We start from the raw sequence: 18,014 nt of genomic DNA on the forward strand, positions 1-18,014 counted from the left end.
TAACTAACACCATATACAAATATTAACTCAAAATAGATAAAAGACCTAAATATAAATCTTAAGACTATAAACTTTTAGAAGAAAATCTGGGTCATAAAACCTCACAACATTGAAATTGGCAGTGATTTCTTGGATATGATTTCAATGGCACAGGCAACAGAAGAGTATACAAACTCCCTAAAAAATAAAAAAATATTGTATATCCAAAGACAATGTAAACAGAGTTAAAAGTTACTAATAGAATGGGATAAAATATTTCCAAATGCTATATCTGAAGGTATATTAATATTCCAACTAGACATCCTAAAAATTAACAACAATAAAGGCAAACAATACAATTTAGAGATAGGTAAAAGACTAACATAAATAATGAATCTCCACAGATAACCATTCTTAGTTGTCTGTTGGATGGAAAATCTTATTTCTCTGATTCTGGTGTGTGTTACCTATTTCTTCTTTGTAGTTAATCTCTTTGAGTATTTTCTCTAGCGCTGGTTTTGAAGACATAAATTCCTTCAGTTTCTGTTTGTCGTGGAAGTTTCTTATTTTTCCATCTAATTTGATAGAAAGTTTTGCTGGGTAGGAAATTTTTGGCTGGAAGTTGTTTTCTTTCAGAGTTTGGAATATGTTACTCCAAGCCCTTCTGGCTCTCATGACTTGGTTTGGGAAGTCTGGAGTGATTCTAATTGGCTTGCCTCTGAATGTCACTTGGCCCTTTGTTTTTGTTGCCTTTAAGATTCTCTGCTTGGCTTCCACATTGGTCATTTTGACAATTATGTGGCGTGGGGATCCTCTTCTCCGATCCTGTCTAAAGGGAGTTCTATAAGTTTCCTGGACCTGTGTATCAACCTCTTGCTCTATGTTTGGAAATTTTTCTGCTATTACTTCCTTGAAGAGATTGTTGATCCCTTTGGTTTCACTTTCTTTTCCCTCCTCTATTCCAATTATTCTTAGGTTAGTTCTCTTAAAATGGGCCCATATTTCTTCAATGTCAGATTCCTGCTGTTGGATATTTTTTTCTAGATTAGAAACTATGCGTTCATTTTTGGAATTACCATCTTCTAAGAGCGAGATTCTGTTCTCCATGTGGTCTAATCGGTTGTTTGTGCTTTGAATTGAGGCCTTTACTTCATTAATTGCATCCTTTATCTCTTTTTGGCTCTCTCTGAGTTCTTTTTGAAGCACCTCTATTATTTCTACAGTTATTTTCCTGATTTGATCTTCTAGAAATCTCTGATTTTCTGTCTTATCGGGTTCTGATGTTGTGGGGTTGTGGGCATTCATTGCTCCAGTGTTATTCCTCTTTCCCATGATTTCGGAAGTTTGTACCTTCTCTGGGTTCTTCCCTTGGGTCACTGTGACTTCGCTTAAGGTGCTCTGGATCTTGAGTCTGTAGTATCTCTGACCCCACTACTCCTTTACTGGGTTGTATCACAGAGTCTCCAACCCAGGGAGTCGAAAGAGGCTGCTTTAGACTATGGGGGGTGCCAGGTTGCACGTTCTCCTATGGTGTGATATCTCTGCCACCGCCACTCCCCCACTGGGTCAAGTCCCAGGGAGTACAGTACTGGGATTTCTCCTCTCTGGCCCACAATTTGACTCACTGTTCTTGAGTACGCAGATATAGCTGTACTGGACTCGGTGAATTACTGCTGCTGCCGCCGGTGGCAATATGGCGCTGCTGCCACACCCTCGGCCGTGAGGCTGGCGTCTTTTTTCTTCTCTGGTTTTGAGTTCCACTCTGAGTCCCTGCAGCGTGTGCTGAGCTCAGCCACTGGGAGCTTTAGATGCTCCCTGCGCCGAAAGATCCCGTCTGGCTGTTCCGCAACGGCTCACCTCGGCTTGCTGTAGCCGTCCAGTGAATTCGCCGCTGCCGCCGGCAGTATGAGGCCGGTGTATCTCCTCTGTGGCTCTGAGCTCTGTTCTCAATCCGCTTTCTCTCTGGAGCCTGGTGATTTTTTTGTTTCTCTGGTGATGGTGTTTTCTGGCTATGAAAGGCGCTGATTTTGTGGTAATGGGGATTGGTTGTTAGCGGGGCTCTTAAGCCCCGCTTTTCTCAGTCGCCATCTTCCGGCTTCGGAACTACATATTACTATAGGTAATAAATATTAAAATACTAGGATTACTTTCCATATATAACATCTAAGATTATCTTAGTTATATTGTGTATCCTTTGAGGAAAGTGATATAAATATGAAACTCTCAAGTGGTAACAAAGAATATTTTGTTAATAATTTCTAAATATTTAGGATATATATTAATTGCATGTTTTACCTTTCAGTCCCCCCCAATTTTTTCTTACTGTCTTAAGAATATAAAATGACAGTTATGAAAACATTTCCCTATTTATCAAAAGAGCATTCATCATTTAAACCCCTTTTATCTGCAGAAAGTCATTCCTGGAAAAGCTTTGTTAGAATGTGTAAGTGCCTTGAACTTAGCTATATTTTTTTAATGTGATTTTTATGTGTTCTACTGCCATTCAGACATCTAGTGAGTTAATTCATTCCAGTGGAGAAAATGAATTTTCTGGTGAACTTGAGGCTCTTAGAGCTGAGTCAGTGGCTACTAAAGAAGAACTTTCCAGTTATAAAGAAAAGGCAGAGAAACTTCAAGAAGAGCTTTTGGTAAGTAACAAAGCTCTTAACTCACTCATTACTACCTATCATAGTTACCTTTCAAAGTATATTCTCTTTTGTTAAAATAAAAGCAGATTCATAACTTAAGTAAATTTTGCTAGTAGATTTATTGAAAAGTTTATTGTTATAAATTTCTTTTTTTTTTCTTTTGCGATACCGGGCCACCGTTTGTGTTATAAATTTCTTTACCAGCATCCCTTTGCTTGGTTTTCTTGGAGATCTTTATTCGGAGGATGCTTTTAATCTCTGTTAGCAAAGGAAGAGAAAGACAGATGTTAAAGAGAACCATAATTTCCATGAGAATGCAAAATAGAGGCTGATAAAATTATTTCACCTGTATAGTATCTTGTGACATACATACATGTGGAAATACATATAAACTACGGGTGTTCTGAAATGTTTATTCTATTATTCTGAGGCAGATTATAATACCAGCATGAATTATACTCTCTTCCTTCCCACCCTGAGTTCTACATTTGATGTGCAAAATTTTTAACTGAGTTCTCTATTGTTCTCATTATGTTTTAGGTAAAAGAAATAAATATGGCATCCCTTCAGAAAGATTTATGCCAAGTTAGGGATCAGCTCACAGAGGCAGAAGAGAAATTATCCTGCTTCTTAGAAAAAGAGAGTAAGACAGAGGTACCAGAAAATGGAAGAATCTGTTCATTAGAGCCACTTCCTACTAAAGTGGGTAAAAGTTCGGCATCCCAAACAGATGGAACTCTCAGGGTCAACAGCAGCAACCAGACTCCACAAATTCTTGTTAGAAATACAGGAATTCAGATTGATTTACAGAGCCATTGTTCGTCAGAAGAAGTCACTGAAATAATCAGTCAGTTTACTGAAAAAATTGAACAGATGCAAGAACTACATGCTGCTGAAATTTTGGATATGGAATCCAGACATATTTCAGAAACTGAAACCTTGAAGAGGGAGCATTTTGCCGCTATTCAGTTTCTGACAGAGGAGTGTGGTACCTTGAAGACAGTTATACAGTGTCTGAGATCTAAAGAGGTATTTGGCTGTCATAGTGTGTTTTTTTCAATATTCTGTGATTTTTCTTTGAGAATTTTATGTTTTTCAGAGATATATTAAAAAGAAATATGGGGATTGAAAGTTCCTGTAAAGACTTGAAACCTGTTATGACTTGTTAATTTATAAATGTGTCTTCTTAATATGGTAATATCCATGAAGAAAAAAATTATAGATTTGTAAATCATGGGGAATTTCATTTATTGTGACAAGTATGATTTAGATTGATTTCTTTTATATTTACAGCATTAAAAAATAACAATTCATTGGGTCCTGTTTTTATTAAAGTAAAAAATGTATTTTATTTATTTTCTCTTTTTAGGGATCTTCAGTTCCTGAATTAACATACTCTAATGCTTATCAAACTAGAGAAACTTCAAGTGGTAAGTTATATACATTTCTGGAGTGTTTGTAGTATTTCTTTAAGAGTATTATTTTTGTTGGACATGTGGGGTTTTTTTTTAGAGCAAATCATTGTTTTTTTTATTTTAGATTCTGGATCAGACTGGGGTCAAGGAATTTACCTTACACAAAGTCAGGGATTTGACACAGTATCAGAAGGCCGAGGAGAAGAAGGTGAAAGTTCAACAGATTCATTTCCAAAGAAAATAAAGGTACTAAAAGACATCCTTTAGTTAACTTAGCCAGTATCATTTCTATATTGAATGTAGTAATGTATTTGAAGGTACATAATGGAATCTTCTCTGAAGAGGAAAAATGTATAGCTAGAAAGATCCTTGAGGATATGTTTCATTTAATTTTCTAATTTCAGATAAAAAGTATAATATTTTAATTATATGTATGAAATTTTAAAATAATTATTATTTCTGATGTTTTTGTTTGCAAAAATTATTAAAGCTGTCTCAAGAAATGGAATTTTTCCCAGATCATTTCTTTTGGTAAAAACTGTGGCTAATCCTTAAATCTAGGAAGAGTGTATTAGCTACATAGAAAAAACTTGAGAGATAAAGATCTTAATCCATTGGGATTGGCTTTTTCCTCCACAAGCAAAAGGCATTAACTCAGTAAAGGTGGGCTGGAGTTTACTGCAATGGCTTTTCTAATCAGTATAGCTTGATATTACTACCTTGCTTGAAGTCTGTCTTTGTCTAACTTCAGTCTTTGAAGGAGTCATCATAATGTTGGCTTTTGGTTTTGGTTTCTAGGGATTACTAAGAGCTGTCCACAGTGAGGGCATGCAGGTGCTTTCTCTCACAGAGTCTCCCTGTGGTGAAGACATTGATTCTGTTCAGCAAGTTTCAGAGACTTGGCTAGAAGAAAGAAGAGCTTATCTCAATACAATCTCATCTCTTAAGGATTTAATTTCCAAAATGCAAGTGCAGAGAAAAGCTGAGGTACTCAAAGAGCAGTATGCTTCTAAATAATGTTATGTCAAATAACAATACACTAATTTTTGAGGGGGAAGCTGGAGATTGAACCCAGATGTGTTCTACCAATGAGCTACATCCCCCAACCCTTTTATATTTTTAATTTGGACTCAGTGCTCACTAAATTACCATATGCTGTCCTTGAGCCTGCAGTCCTCCTGCCTCAGTTTACCAAAACCGGGATTACAAGTGTGTGCCACTGCTCCTGGCTTTAGTTATATTTTATATATATTTTCACATGGATTATATATGTGTCCATGCTTGAAAATACATATGCTCTTTGGCCTGATATTTATTTTGGATAGTAGATTACTAATTTTAGAATGTTATAAGAATATGCTTATTTGAAAACTAACTTTTGTATTTTTGCACTCTGCCAGGTTTATGATAATACTCAATCTCATGAGCACCTCCCAGACTGGCGAGGTGAACTTCTGCTTGCCCTACAAGACATTTTCTTAAAAGAACGCAGTGTTCTACTCGCTGCATTTCGGACCGAGCTGATAGCCCTTGGTACTAGGGATGCAGTTGAACTATTGAACTCTTTGGAACAAAGAATGCAAGAACAGGTATTAAAACAAAACTTTGTTTTAAAGAATACCTTTTAACAGTAGTAAATAAGTGATTGTTTTGTTTTAGAGTCTTATTTTAAGAATGAAGGTTAACATTTTAACAGGGCTTTCTATATTTTAATTTAATGTTTTAATAGCTTCCTACAAGTCTCTGCTTATAACATGTTCATCAACCAGTCAGTAAGTGATGCTTCACTTGGGAGATCTTCTGAACCATGAAATCACAAATAAAAAGCACAAAATGAAAAAAAGGCACTAAAATATTGTAAAAGGACATTTATTTAGTACAAAAGCTTAAACAGAAATTTAGAGTATCCCCTTTTGTGACCTCAGCTAGGAATATATACATGAGGCAATCAAAATTTTTTGCTATTCTATATATGTATAATAACAGCGAAAGAAACACAGATATTGATTAAAAACATTACAGCAAGTAGGGAAATCTGTAAAAATGTACTTCACGAATGAGAATTGACTATAATAAAAACGGTTAATTAGGCTGGGTGTGATGGAGCACACTTGTTATCCCAAGTTAACCCTATTTCAAAATAAAACAAAATAAGACTGGGAGTATAGTTCAGAGGTAGAATGCCCATGGGTTCCATCCCCAGTACTGCTTTAAAAAAAAAGTTAATGAGATAATACACTAGTGTAATAGAGGATATAGAGCATTACAAAGTGGTTCTTTGAAAGGCTCATGGAGAACTGGCATTTCTAAAGGATTAAACAATGATAGCGCCGGGCGTGTGGCGCACGCTTGTCATCCCCGCACTTGGGAGGCGGAGACAGGAGGATTGCGCAGGTTTAAAGCCAGCCGCGCTGGCTTAAGGGACCTGTTTCCAAATATAAAAAGTATAAAAAATAGGTCTGGGAGTGTAGCCCAGAGGTAGAAGGGCTTCCAGGAACCCCAGTACCACCAAAAAAAAAAAAAAAAATGATAAAGCATACATTTGTTTTTGTTTTTTTGTACTAGGGATTGAACCCAGGTGCATTCCACCTCCATGCTACACTACCAGCCCTATTTTATTTATTTTTATTTTGAAACAGGGTCTAAGTTGTAGAGGGCCTCATTAAGTTGCTGAGGCTGGCCTCAAACCTGTGATCCTCCTTTCTCAGCCTCCCAAATACTGGGATTACAAGCATGTGCCACCATACCCAGCTAAAACATACTTTTTTAAATGTTAGGAATGAGCCGGGCGTGGTGGTGCACGCTTATAATCCCAGTATTCAGGAGTCTGAGACCGGAGGATCACGGTTCATGGCCAGCCTCAGCTGCTTAGTGAGGCCCTCTGCAACTTAGTGAGACCCTGTTTCAAAATAAAAAATAGGGAAGGGAGTATAACTCAGAGGTTGAATGCCCCTGGGTTCCATTCCTAGTACCACAAAAAAAAAATAGGAATGAAAATGGAATTATAACAAGATACAACTGAAATATGAATATTATGAATGATTTTGTCAGTAAATTTAAAAACTTAGGTAAGTGAACAAATTATTTTTTTAAAAAAATCACTTGTTAGCTGGGCATGGTGGCATGTGCCTATAATCCCCAGTACTTGGGAGGCTGACACTGGAAGATCACAAGTTTGAAGCCAGCCTAAGCAACTTAATGAGGTTCTGCAATTTATATCTTGTTTCAAAATAAAAATAAATAAAATAGGGCTAGGGGTATAGCTTGGAGGTAGAATGCCCCTGATTTCAATCCCTAGTACCCCCTCAACCACTTAATAAAACTGATTCAGTAAAAAAATTTAATACCTGAAAAGACCTAAAACTAGTAACAATCAAGTCAGTAGTTAGCAGTCCCCTTATAACACTTAGCACCCAGGTTATGATTTTTAAATCACATTCTCCACTAAAAAGAACTAAGGCTCCTTGGAAACCTGGTGGTTCCAGGCAGGCCTGGAGTAGGGAAGGTACACTGTGAACCTGGAATGTCTTGTTTTGCCAGCAAGTAAAGAATTATTCAAAGAATGCAGGGAATATGTCAAAAGGTGACAGAAGCCAGTTTAAGACACTTATAGACAGGCAATGGTGGCCCGTTCTTTTAATCCCAGTACTTGGGAGGCTGAAATAGGAGGATCACAGGGTCAAGGACAGCCTCAGCAAGTAGTGAGACTCTCATCATCCTAGTGAGACCATGGTTCAAGATAAAAATAAAATAGGGCTGGGAGTGTAGCTCAGCAGTAAAATTCCCCTGGGTTCAATCCCCAATACCACACACACACACACACACACACACACACACACACACACACAAAACAAGACTAGCACTGACCAAATTTGAAAAAGTGAAATATCAGATTATTGATGTGACAGATTAAGGTGAAATGGGTCATAGGAGGAACTCCAGGTGAAAAAGGAGATCCTTTAGAGGAGCAAATAAGGCAACCTAACTGTGGGGATGGGAGGGGGGAAGAAGGAAACTCTTTAAAGCACACGATGTACTTATTCATATCATAGTCAGCCACTAAGCCAAGCATGGGAGGGAGGGATGGGGAGGGAGTGAGGTGGGGACTGGGTGGGGGCTGGCTGGCTGATGTGTTCATTTATGTCTACACAAGTTTTTTACCCCATTATGATGTATAAATACAATGCACCAATAAAAAAATAAAAAGAATCAAGAGATTATATAAAAATAAATAAATAAATACTATTGTAGTAGAATGCCAGCAAGTAAATATAGAAGAAATGATAGAATTAGGAAATCATCCTTTCACTAATAGCATAATATTGATCAAGCAATAATCAGTAATAGATGTTAAAACTAGTATAAAAAAGTAATTAAGAAAAGCATATTTACATAGTCTCAAAGCAAATCCCCACAGAATCCTTTTTAAATATAAAAGGAAAAGAAGTAATTTTATAGTAGAGAAACCTTGCATACACCATCTTACCCAGGTGATCAGAGTTAATATTACCAGTAATGGAAAAAAAAACAACACCAGGTACTTCTTGATGTCAAGGACACTGTAGCATCATTTTGTGGTACTTATGTTAAATACATAACCAGAATCTACTCTTGGGGAAATAGCAAACCAAAACAAATTTAGGCTACTTCACATCTGTGTGCATAGCCAAGATAAAAAATAGTGATACAACCAGGTAGTGGCAGTGATGCAAAGAAACTTTATCTTTCATACATACATTAGTGATAGCAGTGTTAAAAAAAGAGCTATTCTAGAAACTAATCTGACAGTTTCTTATAAAGTTTAACATACATTTACCATATGAGCTGACAGTCACTCTCAATAGTATTTAATCAGACAATTGAAAGTTTTTCTCTCCATAAGAATCTATACATTACTATTCTTAGCAGTTTTATTTTTGATAGCCCAAAGCCAGAGACAGTCCAGATTGTCCTCCATACAATAAAATACTACTTAGTAATTAAAAAAGAACAAACTATTGGTACCCTCAATATGTTGTATGTTACATGACTGTCTCAAAAATACAAAATAATGATAAAGGACAGATCAGTAGTTGCCGGGGGTTAAAGTTAGGGGGAAGATGTGATTTTGTACCCAGGTTGTGATACATGTACATGAACCTATACAAGTGACAAAATGCCATAGTAATGTATACCAAGGAAAAACATAAGTGCATGTAAAAACTAATGAAATTTGAATAAACCCTGTAGCTTAAATAATATTGTATTGCCGGGCTTGGTGGCACACAAGTAATCCTAGTACTTGGGAGGCTGAAAAGGAGGATCTCAGGTTGGAGGACAGCCTCAGCAAGTAGTGTAACTCTCATCAACCTAGCGATACCCTGTTGTCAATTGGAAATAAAATAGGTCTTGAGGTGTAGCTTAAAGGTAGAATGCATCTGGGCTCAATTCTTAGTACCACAAAAAATATATATACTGCATCCACATCAGTTTTCTAGTTTCAGTAATGTACTATAATTATGTAACATATTATCCATTGGAGAAAAGTATCTGAGGGGTACACAGGAACTTTGACTTACATTCCTTCAAAATAAGTTTCTTTTTAGCCAGATGTGATAGTGCATGTTGGTAATCCCAGTACTTGGGAGGCTGAGACAGGAAGATCAGCCTCAGCAATTTAGTGAGATTTGCCACCACTAGAAAGACCTTGTTTCAAAATAAAAATTTAAAAGGATTGAAATGTAGGGTAGAGGTAGAATGCCCCTGGATTCAATCCCCAGTACTAAAATACAAAAAAAAAAAAATTTAAATTGAAGAACTTAGAGCAAAATAACTAGCCTGTACTCTTCAAAAACAATCAAGGTCACAAAACCCAAAATTTGAAAAGGCTCTCTATATTAGATAAGATGGCAGTAGTGTTCATTTCTCTTTTGATAATTATAGTATGGTTATAAAAATGCTCTCATTTTTAGGAAATAAATTATGTAATACTTAAAGGTAAGGGAGTATGTTTGGCACATAACCCTCACACATTTTATTATTATTATTTTTCTTTTTGGTGGTACTGGGGGTGGAAGCCAGGGGCTTTTCTACTTCCAGGCTATACTCCCAGACCTATTTTATATTTTATTTGGGAACAGGGTCTCACTAAGTTGCTGAGAGCCTCAATGAGTAGCTGAGGCTGGCTTCAAACTTGTGCAATCCTCCTGTCTCAGCCTCCCAAGAGCTGGGATTACAAGCATGTGCTACCACACCCGGCACACCTCACACATTTTAGACAAGAAAAATGATGAAATTTTAAAAATATAACAATTTTAGCATATGTCTTTTATTTATTCTTCAATCTTTTTCTTAATTTTATTCTGCTTACAACTCTCTTCATTTGATTTGTTGTTGTTGTTGTTGTTGTTGTTGTTGTTGTTGTTGTTGTTGTTGTTGTACAGGGTATTGAATATCAAGCGGCTATGGAATGTATCCAGAAAGCAGATAGGAGGAGTTTGTTATCTGAAATTGAAGCACTGCGTACTCAACTGAATAGTAGGAAAACGAGCCTGAAGAGAGAACAGGACAGTGATAAACCAAGCCAAGGTGTGTTATATGGCAGGCTCCTGTAATTACACAAACAGGTGGAAATAGTCCACTTTGTTTCCTTTATTCCTATTCAGTTAGAACGTATTTCCTGATAGCCACATTTATTCCTCATTCTCATAACATTAAGGAGATGATCTATATTAATTACTGTAAGAGAGGATTGTCCAAATGCTTTATACAGTTATATCTAATTTAAAATAAACAGATCTTATCCTGATAAAGTTAAGTCATTACTTTTTGGGGGGGTATTGTGGATTGAACCCACAGGTACTCTACCTCTAAGCCACACCCCCAGCCCTGTTTTATTTTGATTTTGATTTTTGGGGGGCTTTTTGGTGCTGGGAATTGAACTCAGAGGCATTCTACCTCCAAGCTACACCCTCAGCCCTTTATTAATTTTGTTTTGAAATGGTTTTACTAGGTTGAACCTGCAATCCTCCTGTCTCAGCCTCCCAAGTACTGGGATTATTGGCATGTATCACCAAACCTGGCTTTCTGCACGTTTTAAAATCATTTTATTGATCCATTGTAATTATACACCGTAGTGAAATTCAAAACAATATATTTATATATACACCCATTTCTTGGTGTGTTTTCCTCTGAATACTACCCTACTCCCCAACCTCCTCCTAATACATGTTAGTAAAATTGGTAGTGATACCTTCATATATAAACATAACATTAATCTGTTTTCTTCCTCAATCATTCTTTTTCCCTTAATCCCTTCCATCCCAACCCCTTCCATTAGTCTATTAGTCTCTCTTCTTTTATCTGAAGTCCTTTTTCCTTACTCTTTTCACTCTAGCTTCCATATATGAGAGAAAACATATGACCCTTAGGCCAGGCATTGATGGCACATGCTTGTAATCCTAGCAGTCTGGAGGCAGAGACTGGAGGATATAGGTTCGTGGACAGCCTTAGCTACTAAGTCTACTTCACAACTCAATGAGACCCTGTTTCAAAAATAAAAGGACTAAAAAATAGGGCTGGGGGTATAGCTCAGAGGTACAATGCCCCTGGGTTTCATCCTCAGTACTACAAAAAACAAAACAAAACATACGACCCTTAACTTTGTGAGACTCTGATCTCACTTAGCATAATGTTCTTGAGGTTCATCCATTTTTTTTACAAATGACATAATGTTATTATCATATAAATAGTAACCTTAATAATATAACTATAATAACTATAATAATACTATTATGTTAACTAGTAAAGCTCCATTATGTATATATACTTTTTTTTTCCTTTTTTTTTGTGGTACTGAGCATGGAACCCAGGGGAATTCTGACTGCGAGCTACACACCCAGCCGTATTTTATAGTCCTTATTTTGAGACAGGGTCTCACTGAGTTTCAAAGGGCCTCACTAAGTACCTGAGACTGTCCTGCAACTACAATCCTGTCTTAGCCTCCCAAATGCTGGGAATTACAAGTGTGCCACTACACCTGGCTACATTTTTTTCATTTATTCATCTGTTGGCAGACACAGATTGGTTCCATAATGTAGTTAATTTGAATTGTATTCCTATAAACTCTTAAAATTAGCTACATATTTTAATTCTTTAAAAAAAACATATATTATAGAAATGTAGCATATATTATAGAAAAGTACAAAATTCAGATACATTGCCTGACAGATTTTTAAAAGACGGTCTGTGGAAACATCAACTGTGTCAAGAAGTAATATATTGCTCATTTCCCAAAAGCCCCTCATTCACTATTCTGTAGTAACTTTGAGGTAATCTTTATCCTGATTTTTTAGTTTCATTACAATTTATATATCTCTAAATCATATTTAATGTTTTCTCATTTCAAACTTTATCAGTCTGAGAATTGATAATAGTTTGTCTTGCTTCTTTCACCTTTCTATATTCTTCCAAGTTACTGCACGTACCTCTAGTTCATTTTTGTTACTGTTTGGAATTCCATTGTGTGGCTATTCCACAATTTACATATTCATTCTGTGGCTGGACATTGGGATTGTTTCTGGTTTTTTAAGCTATTACAGTCAGTGCTGTTGTGGACATTGTCCTCCAGTGTTTCTGATGCATGTATACATTAGTTTTTCTAGGAGTAGAATTGTTGGGTCCTAGGATGCATTATTTTCACATTCATTAGATAATACCCACCTTTTTAAAGAGTGTATCTTATCATTTTGTACACTCCCATAATTATATGCAGGTTTTGTTGCTTCACATCTTTGTGAACATCGGGTATTGTCAGACATTTTTTGCTAATTATCTAGTGATTTAGTACTTCTTATGATTCTTGACTAGTTGGATGTTTGCTTTTGTGATATGCTTGTTTGGGTCTTTTTCCATCTTTTCAGTAAGAATACCTGTTTAAACTACACAAGTAGTGTAGTTTAAGAGTGGCACACTTTTATAATCAATCCCAGTACATGAGAGGCTGAGACAGGAGGATCACATGTTCAGGGCCAGCCTCAGTAGATTAATGAGACCCTCCACAACTTAGTGTGACCTTGTTTCCAAAAAAAAAAAGGGGGGGGGGATGCTGGTGGGAGTGTAACTCAGAGGTAGAATGTGCCTGTATTCAACCCCCAGTTTCACGTACAAAAAAAAAATAAATCAGTGGATGAATAAATCACACTATAAATGAAAATCATAGAAAATTTGCATTATATCTAATAAGGATATAGCCCTGAATCTTCAGTAATTTTGTTTTGTTTTATTTAATGGTAGAAACACCCATGCTTTTGCAGTCTTTGAAGTCACAGCATGGGCTCACATTATTTGCTCCTCTATAAAATCTTCTTCTTCATCTAGAGTTCCTCCTGTTAGTTTTTATTGTGACAAATACATAGCCAGAGCTTGGTTTTTAACAACAAAAAACCCCAGGATCTTAATTTGGGTGTGGACTTCCTACTACTGGAGACAGAATTTTCTTAGGGACCATTTGCAAAGAGAGACAACAAAAGAAGCATGCAATGTTGATTATTATAGTCATAGTTAAATAGAAAACTATAAGTACTACGTGTGACTATCAAAAGTCATTGGAAATTTTTAGTGTGAACAGTTGACATTCTGAGTGAACAGATAAGCAAGTTCCTGTTTATAAGATTATGTGAACATTTAAGGATTTTTATTTTAGATCTTGCATCCATTAATGTATTCTGTTAAGCTTTTATTCTTATATACTTATAGTTCTGAAATCTTGGCCACTAGCACTGTGAAGAAAGCATGTATAGTTAATTTATATGAACTGCCAGCTTTGGGGACTTCAGTCTTTTCATGATTGCTTTGCATAATCTCCTAGATTACAAATCAGTTCTTATCAAATATTTACAAAACCAAATTGAATTTATTTTGCTAGATCACACTTAAATACGAATTGCTAGATCATATTTAAATACTAATCATTTTTCCTTTAGAACTCTTGGAATATAACATGCAACAGAAACAGTCTCAAATTCTGGAGATGCAGGTGGAGCTCAGCAGTGTAAAAGACAGAGCAAATGAACTGCAGGATCAGCTCAGTTCGGAAAAAATGGTGATTGCTGAACTAAAAAGTGAACTTGCACAAACGAAATTGGAACTAGAAACAACACTCAAAGCACAGCATAAGCACCTAAAGGAATTAGAAGCATTCAGGTGTGCCAAGCTTCTTTATCATAAACATGTATTAGTGAAGGAATTGGAGTAATTTTGTCATAAACATTATTGCAAGTGTTATAAAAATAAAACATTGTACATGATGTTCAAATAGCATGAAACTTTATTACAGGAAAAACTGCAGTAGAGAAGGACAGTCCCAAATTATTGTACATTATAAACTCATGATTATTATAGAATTTTCTCAACTGTGGCTTAATTTCTATTTGAGGCATGTGTAAAATAAAATTTTGATCTTTATTTTACCACCAACTAATCTGAAGTGAAATTTATAGCATTTCTGGTTTAGTTAGCTAAAACCTGCAGTATTTGAAGAATAATGCTTGTGAAAAGCTATATTTGTTGCTGTAAATACTGAGATATACTCATTGCCAGAGATACATTGCAAGTACAGTCATTTAATTTTGAACATTAATTTTTCAGACACACCCAAATTTATATGATGACTCATGTTCAGTAAAAGATAAGGAAAAAATTATCAGTATTATTTTGTAGCATTAAACTGCATAATTGCTTATAATATACAATATGTAAATAACAATTTTACTTATAAACAGTTAATTTGAAATGAATCAGTCAAGAATTCTTAGTCTTTAGTTTTTACTTTTTTACTACCTAGTTTATAATATGCCTCCATTTTATGTGTGTGTGTGTGGTAATGGGGGTGGAACCCAGGGATTTCTACCTCTGGGCTATACTCCCAGACCTATTTTATACTTTATTTGGAAACAGTATCTCACTAAGTTGTTGAGAGCCTCACTCAGTAGCTGAGGCTGGCTTCGAACCTGTGTGATCCTCCTGTCTCAGCCTCCCAAGCGCGGGGATTACAAGCATGAGCCACCACACCCAGCCTGCCTCAATTTTTCAACTGAATGTTTTATTTTTCTCTCAATATATATTTATCAAAATAGTTTTTACGCCGGGCATGGTGGTGCACACTTGTAATCCCCGCGCTTGGGAGGCAGAGACAGGAGGATCATGCAGGTTTGAAGCCAGCCATGCTGGCTTAAGAGACCCTGTTTCCAAATAAAAAGTATAAAATAGATCTGGGAGTGTATAGCCCAGAGGTAGAAGGGGTTCCAGGAACCCCAGTACCACCAAAAAAAAAAAATGGGAATATTACATGCCAGGCGTAGTGGCTCACACTTGTAATTCCTGCGCTTGGGAGGCAGAGATAGGAGGATCACGCAGGTTCAAAGCCAGCCATGCTGGCTTAAGAGACCCTGTTTCCAAATTTTAAAAAAGTATAAAAAATAGGTCTGGGAGTATAGCCCAGAGATAGAGGGTTTCCAGGAACCCCAGTACCACCAAAAAAAAAAAAAAAAAAAAAAACACACACACACACACACACAACCCCAGGAGGCCTGCAAGGGCATGTATTACTACATTTGTGCTTTCTCATCAAATAAGAGAACTCAGACTTCATCCAGGGGGTTCCAAGTCTAAGACATCAGAAAGTAAATTTTCAGATCTCTTATTAAAAAAAAAAAAATAGGGGTGGGGATGTAGCTCAACCCTGGGTTCAATTCCCAGTACTGAAAAAAAAAAAAAAAAGAAAAGAAAAGTTTTCTGAAAGTTTTGTCTCTTGATTTAGGTTGGAAGTTAAAGATAAGACAGATGAAGTACATTTGCTTAATGATACATTAGCAAGTGAACAGAAAAAATCAAGAGAGCTTCAGTGGGCTCTGGAGAAAGAGAAAGCTAAAGTGGGATGCAATGAAGAGCGGGAGAAAGAAGAACTGGAGGTATTGTGGTCTTTGTCTTTATGTGTCTGAAGAATTCAAATATTTGAACACTTGTTACTTTTCTTTGTTTAAAATGCCATCCCCAGCTGAGCGTAATCCCAGCATTTGGGAAGCTGAGACAGGAAGATCACGGTTCACAGACAGCCTCAGCTACTATTTAGTGAGGCCCTTTGCAATTCAGTGAGACCCTGTTTCAAAATAAAGAATAAAAAATAGGGCCAGGGTGTTGCCCAGAGGTAGAATGCCCCTGGGTTCCATCCCCAGTACCTCAAAAAATAAAAAAATAAAATAAAATGTCATCCCTACTCAGGTATGGCAGTACATGCTTGTAATCCCAATACCTGAGAGACTGAGACAGGAGTATCTGGGCTCGGCCAGCTTCAGCTACTTAGTGAGGTTCTCCACAACTTAGCGAGACCCTGTTTCAAAATAAAGAATAAAATATGGCAGGCTGGGGGTGTAACTCAGAGATAGAATGCCCCTGGGTTCAATCCCCAGTACCACAAAAATAAATAAATAAATAAATAATGTGTGTATGTCATCCTTAGACTCATATAAATTAAGTATAAGTTTTTCAATGTGTGTTAATTATTATAAAGTTGCCTGAACTGAATTATGAGGAAATGTGAATGCTGTGATCATTTTTTTCTTGTCTTTTCTGTAGTACTTGGGATGGGACCCATGGGCCTTCTACCAAGGTACACCAGGGTACACCCCCAAACCTATTTTATTTTTTATTTGGAAAACAGGGTCCTTCTAAGTTGCTGAGAGCCTCACTAAGTTGTTGAGGCCGGCTTCAAGCCTGTGATCCTCCTGTCTCAGCCTCCCAAGTACTGAGATTACAAGTGTGTGCCACCACGCATGACTAATTTTTGTTTTGTTTTGTTTTATTACAGCCAGTGATACATACAGAGGACTTCTGCCATACCCTCTTTGGGGGATTTGAATTAGTGTCTACACAATTTGATAGTAGGGCAATCATGTCAGTTTAATGCCGTAGTAGTTTTACTTCCCATTTCCTCCTAGAGAAGGGAAGCAGGGATACTTTTCTGGTCACAGGAGCCCTTGCTGCTGTACTTACAGAAAATTTAAAATGAATATTGGAAGCCGGGCATGGTGGCACACGCTTGTAATCTCCGCACTTGGGAGGCAGAGACAGGAGGATTGCTCAGGTTCGAAGCCAGCCTCTTTGGCTTAAGAGACCCTGTTTCCAAATTTTAAAAAATATAAAATAATTTTAAAAATATATAATAGGTCTGGGAGTGTAGCCTGGAGGTAGAAGGAACCCCAGTACCACCAAAATAATAATAATAATAATAATAATAATAATAATAATAATATAAAATGAATACTGGAGCCAGGTGTGGTACCACATGCTTGTAATCCTAGTACTTGGGAGGCTGAGACAGGAAAATTGCAGGTTCACAGCCAGGTTCAGCAACTTAGTGAGACCCTGTTTCAAAAATAAATAAGAAATTATCTTGTAAATGCTGATTGTTTTCTGATTTACAAAATATATAATGTTAATGGAAAATAATTGGTACATTAACGGAAATGAAAACCTAGAATTATATAACTTTTAACCTTAGTTATAATCCAGTTTACATAATATGTTAGACATGACATTGTAAGTAGACTAGTAAGAATTAATAACCAGCATTTCTCCTGTCATCAGTCACCTAAAGCATAATTTTAAATGGTTATTTGTTGAGTTTTTACATGTTTACAAACTTCCGTGTTATGATGATAATAATTCAGACAATGATGATAAAAGTGTGAATAGAAATATTTTTAAAAAGAAAGAAATTGGGCTCAGTGTGCAGCTTGGAAATAGAGAACGCATGGATTGTCCCTGGGTTCAATCCCTAGTTCTGCAAAAAAAAAGCTGTAATAATAAAATGAATATTGGGCTCTCTCAGAAAGGAGTACCCAGCCTTGCGTGGCTTTCGGCTTGAGCAGGTTATACTGCATGGAGTAACGCTCTCATGGCAGTTCCACTGTTGCAGCATTCTTCCCTCCACATA

General features: G+C 36.5%; 1 protein-coding gene across 3 annotated transcripts in view; it reads left to right on the forward strand.

The window, feature by feature from the left end:
• The window catches only part of AKAP9 (A-kinase anchoring protein 9), a gene marked incomplete at both ends in the record, with an annotated part of 191,974 nt that overhangs the window by 154,620 nt on the left and 19,340 nt on the right, over positions 1 to 18,014 (forward strand). For all 3 annotated transcript variants that reach the window (XM_080702008.1, XM_080702009.1, XM_080702010.1), the window contains 9 exons: positions 2,487 to 2,627; positions 3,168 to 3,656; positions 3,997 to 4,057; positions 4,167 to 4,288; positions 4,841 to 5,029; positions 5,443 to 5,631; positions 10,465 to 10,609; positions 14,005 to 14,224; positions 15,840 to 15,990. In XM_080702008.1, the coding sequence (XP_080558134.1) occupies positions 2,487 to 2,627; positions 3,168 to 3,656; positions 3,997 to 4,057; positions 4,167 to 4,288; positions 4,841 to 5,029; positions 5,443 to 5,631; positions 10,465 to 10,609; positions 14,005 to 14,224; positions 15,840 to 15,990 (1,707 nt within the window). The remainder of the gene's footprint in view (positions 1 to 2,486; positions 2,628 to 3,167; positions 3,657 to 3,996; positions 4,058 to 4,166; positions 4,289 to 4,840; positions 5,030 to 5,442; positions 5,632 to 10,464; positions 10,610 to 14,004; positions 14,225 to 15,839; positions 15,991 to 18,014) is intronic.

The sequence above is a fragment of the Muscardinus avellanarius genome, assembly GCF_963383645.1.
Source record: "Muscardinus avellanarius genome assembly, chromosome: 9".
Classification (NCBI taxonomy): Eukaryota; Metazoa; Chordata; class Mammalia; order Rodentia; family Gliridae; genus Muscardinus; species Muscardinus avellanarius.